Source organism: Propithecus coquereli, unplaced genomic scaffold (assembly GCF_000956105.1).
Source record: "Propithecus coquereli isolate 6110/MARCELLA unplaced genomic scaffold, Pcoq_1.0 Scaffold48, whole genome shotgun sequence".
In the NCBI taxonomy this organism is placed as follows: Eukaryota; Metazoa; Chordata; class Mammalia; order Primates; family Indriidae; genus Propithecus; species Propithecus coquereli.
Genome location: NW_012150618.1, coordinates 6,442,808 through 6,445,559, shown reverse-complemented (window position 1 = coordinate 6,445,559; position 2,752 = coordinate 6,442,808). Strand labels below are relative to the sequence as shown.

Sequence of the window (2,752 nt, the reverse complement as noted above, 5' to 3'; positions counted from 1 at the left end):
TCACACTGCTTAGGTGGATTCACTGCATCAGAACAGTTTAATTTAGGAGAGGCATTAATCTTGAGTTGTGCTCGATTGTAGGAACTCGAAGAGGGCATTAGTAGCCACCAGCCCGGTTTGGCAGCACTAAATCGTACTGGGGATAGGATTGTCCAGAAACTCTCCCCGACAGATGGAAGCTTCCTGAAAGACAAGCTGGCAGGGTTAAACCAACGCTGGACTGCGATCATTGCAGAAGTGACGGATAGGCAACCCAGGTGATTTGGCTGTGATTGTTTGAGGGCACAGGAATAAACATATTTTAGGTAGAATTTTTTAAGATACAATTCGATGAGTTCAAAGTTCTTTTTTTGTCTGATATTACAGTAGGAGTTTTACTGACACTGATAACCTCCACTGCCCACGGTTCCTCATAGTCTCACTTTTCTACTCAGATATCATGTGTGTAAAAAGCTCCTTTATATCTTTTATTTCTGACTGTATATTGTGAAGTGATGATTATGGTAGGAAATTAAAGTAATTGAAAGAACACACCAAACCTCTGGTCTGAAGGTCTGGGTTCAAGGTGAGGCTTTCCCTTTGCTTATTTCTTGACTGAACCTACATTCGTAATTTCTCTCACTACATTATTCTTAGTGTCAAAGGGTGTACTCTATCCATGTATGTCAGTGCTTTGCAAATAATAAAGTTCTTCATCTATATAATATAATAAATATATTATTGTTAATTTTATGTCACATTATGTTACAAGGCCCCAGAATTTATTAGGGCATCTTCTGGTAGCAAATATGTTTTATTACCAGTGAATATAATACTCAACATTATCCATATTTTATAAATTTAAAATTATTTCAAGTTATTTTCTGAGACAGTTAAGATTTAATGAGCAATTTCTCCTTTTCTTAATTTATTTCATCTCATTAATGATCTTTTTGTTTGTCATTGGTAGTTTTGGGTTAAAAAGTTCAAGATATTTTTTTCTGCTAATTTTAACGCTGTAGATGATGCATTATTTCAGTGATAAGCTATTTTGTTAAAGGACTGTTGAGGACTTTATCAGGGTCCAGTATTATAATATGACCTAAAATATTCAAGTATGATGTAGCCTATTGTGGCTTTTTATTAAAAAATTTATTAGATTTTGTGTTTTGGTAAGAGACAAATAATAATTTGTATGTTTTGGTTGAGAGATTACCACGTGGCAGAGAGAGTATTTGGTACTTTGCACACAGAGCCTCATTTAATCTTCACAACTACCCTCTTAGGGAACTGTTAGGCCAATTGTACAGCTTTGAAAACTGAATGTCAGAGAGAAGAGCTTAAGTAATTTGTCCAAGGTCTCATACAAACTAGGTGATGGTGCTATTTTGTGCTCTCAAATACGGTGCCGTACAAACTTGGGAAGACCACAGAGCTTCCTCCCAAAGTTTTCTCCTCTGTAAATGAGAACTCTTTCACCTCAGAGGATTGTCATGAAGATTAAATGAGGCAGTGTTTGTAAAATGCATATGACCTGACTATTCCTAATAAACTCTTAAAATATCTATTTCTTATGAAAGTAAGCTAACCTAGAACTTTTTCCCCAAGCATTTTATTGCTACATTTTGCCAATGATAGATTCATTGATTTGAACAATATTTATTGAGCCTTGTGTTTAGGGGGATATAAGTATGACTAAGGGACTAAGGGACTAAGAAGAATAAAATGATTGAAGAAAACATCATTAGGAAGATACAGTGTTGTCACAGAGACAGGTGTGATGGGCTGTGGAATTTAGGTATTAGAGAAGAGGGATACTGAAGCTGTTTTTTTTTTTTTTGAAGCATTTATAGCAATTTCCCATGATATCTTCTAGGGAGGGCCTTTTAGGAAAAAGCTGTAGAACAGGCAAACGTGGGCGGCATGAATACCATGGCCGTGTGAGAGATCTGCAGTGGATCAGATGGAGAGGAGAGTTCAGAGCACCAGTGGGGTAGGATTGGGAGCTGAGGGTCCCATAAGATCTTACATGTCATGCTAATCAGTTTGCATGGAGAATTCTTCTAGCTTGAGATGATGTTTCTCCTTGGCTTTCTTAAGGAAAAACGTGTACTTCCTGGCAGGGTATTAACAATAAATGCAGAAATTTTCCTAAAGATTTTCAAATGGATCTCTGTGGAGTGTGCCAATTATATCTCCTGAAACTAACAAGGTGAAGCTAATACTTATTTAACTCATTTTGGGGAAGTGAAAAGAATAATGAATCTCTTCCCCAACATCTTATATTTTGACCAAAGCAGTATTTGTTTTCATAAATTCTTGTTAAACTTCACTTCAAGTTTGTAATCTGTCTTAAATAGGGACCACCTTGGAAGAGCTCATATGTATACTATTATCAGAGTCACTGAGAATTATCACATAGTTTAATTTGTTTTTGTGTTTAATGCCTGTAGTTAAATATTTGCACAGTTCAGCAACTTATGGTGTTATTTCTTAATGAGCAATTGTTATCTACTGTTTGAACATGAATTTATAATTTGTTTTTACTCTTAGGGATAAGATTTAAAATGCAGATTATATTTAGCTAGTTTGCAGATAAAAATGTTGGGTGACTCAAATATGTCTTATTGAAATTGCTTGATAATGTTAGTTTCTTTCATAGTTCTATTTTCAAAGTACTAAATCTGTCATGATTATGAAACATTGGCAATTAAAATTTCAACTTTTTTTTTGAAACAAAAGGCCCATAAAAGTATTTTGGGTGTTTCTAAAG

The 2,752-nt window shown here is 35.0% G+C and overlaps 1 protein-coding gene across 1 annotated transcript in view; it reads left to right on the top strand.

The window, feature by feature from the left end:
- UTRN (utrophin) overlaps window positions 1-2,752 on the top strand; it is a 522,534-nt gene that overhangs the window by 130,765 nt on the left and 389,017 nt on the right. Inside the window, exons 40-41 of the mRNA XM_012655520.1 lie at window positions 82-257; window positions 1,139-1,151. Coding sequence (XP_012510974.1) covers window positions 82-257; window positions 1,139-1,151 — 189 coding nt within the window. The remainder of the gene's footprint in view (window positions 1-81; window positions 258-1,138; window positions 1,152-2,752) is intronic.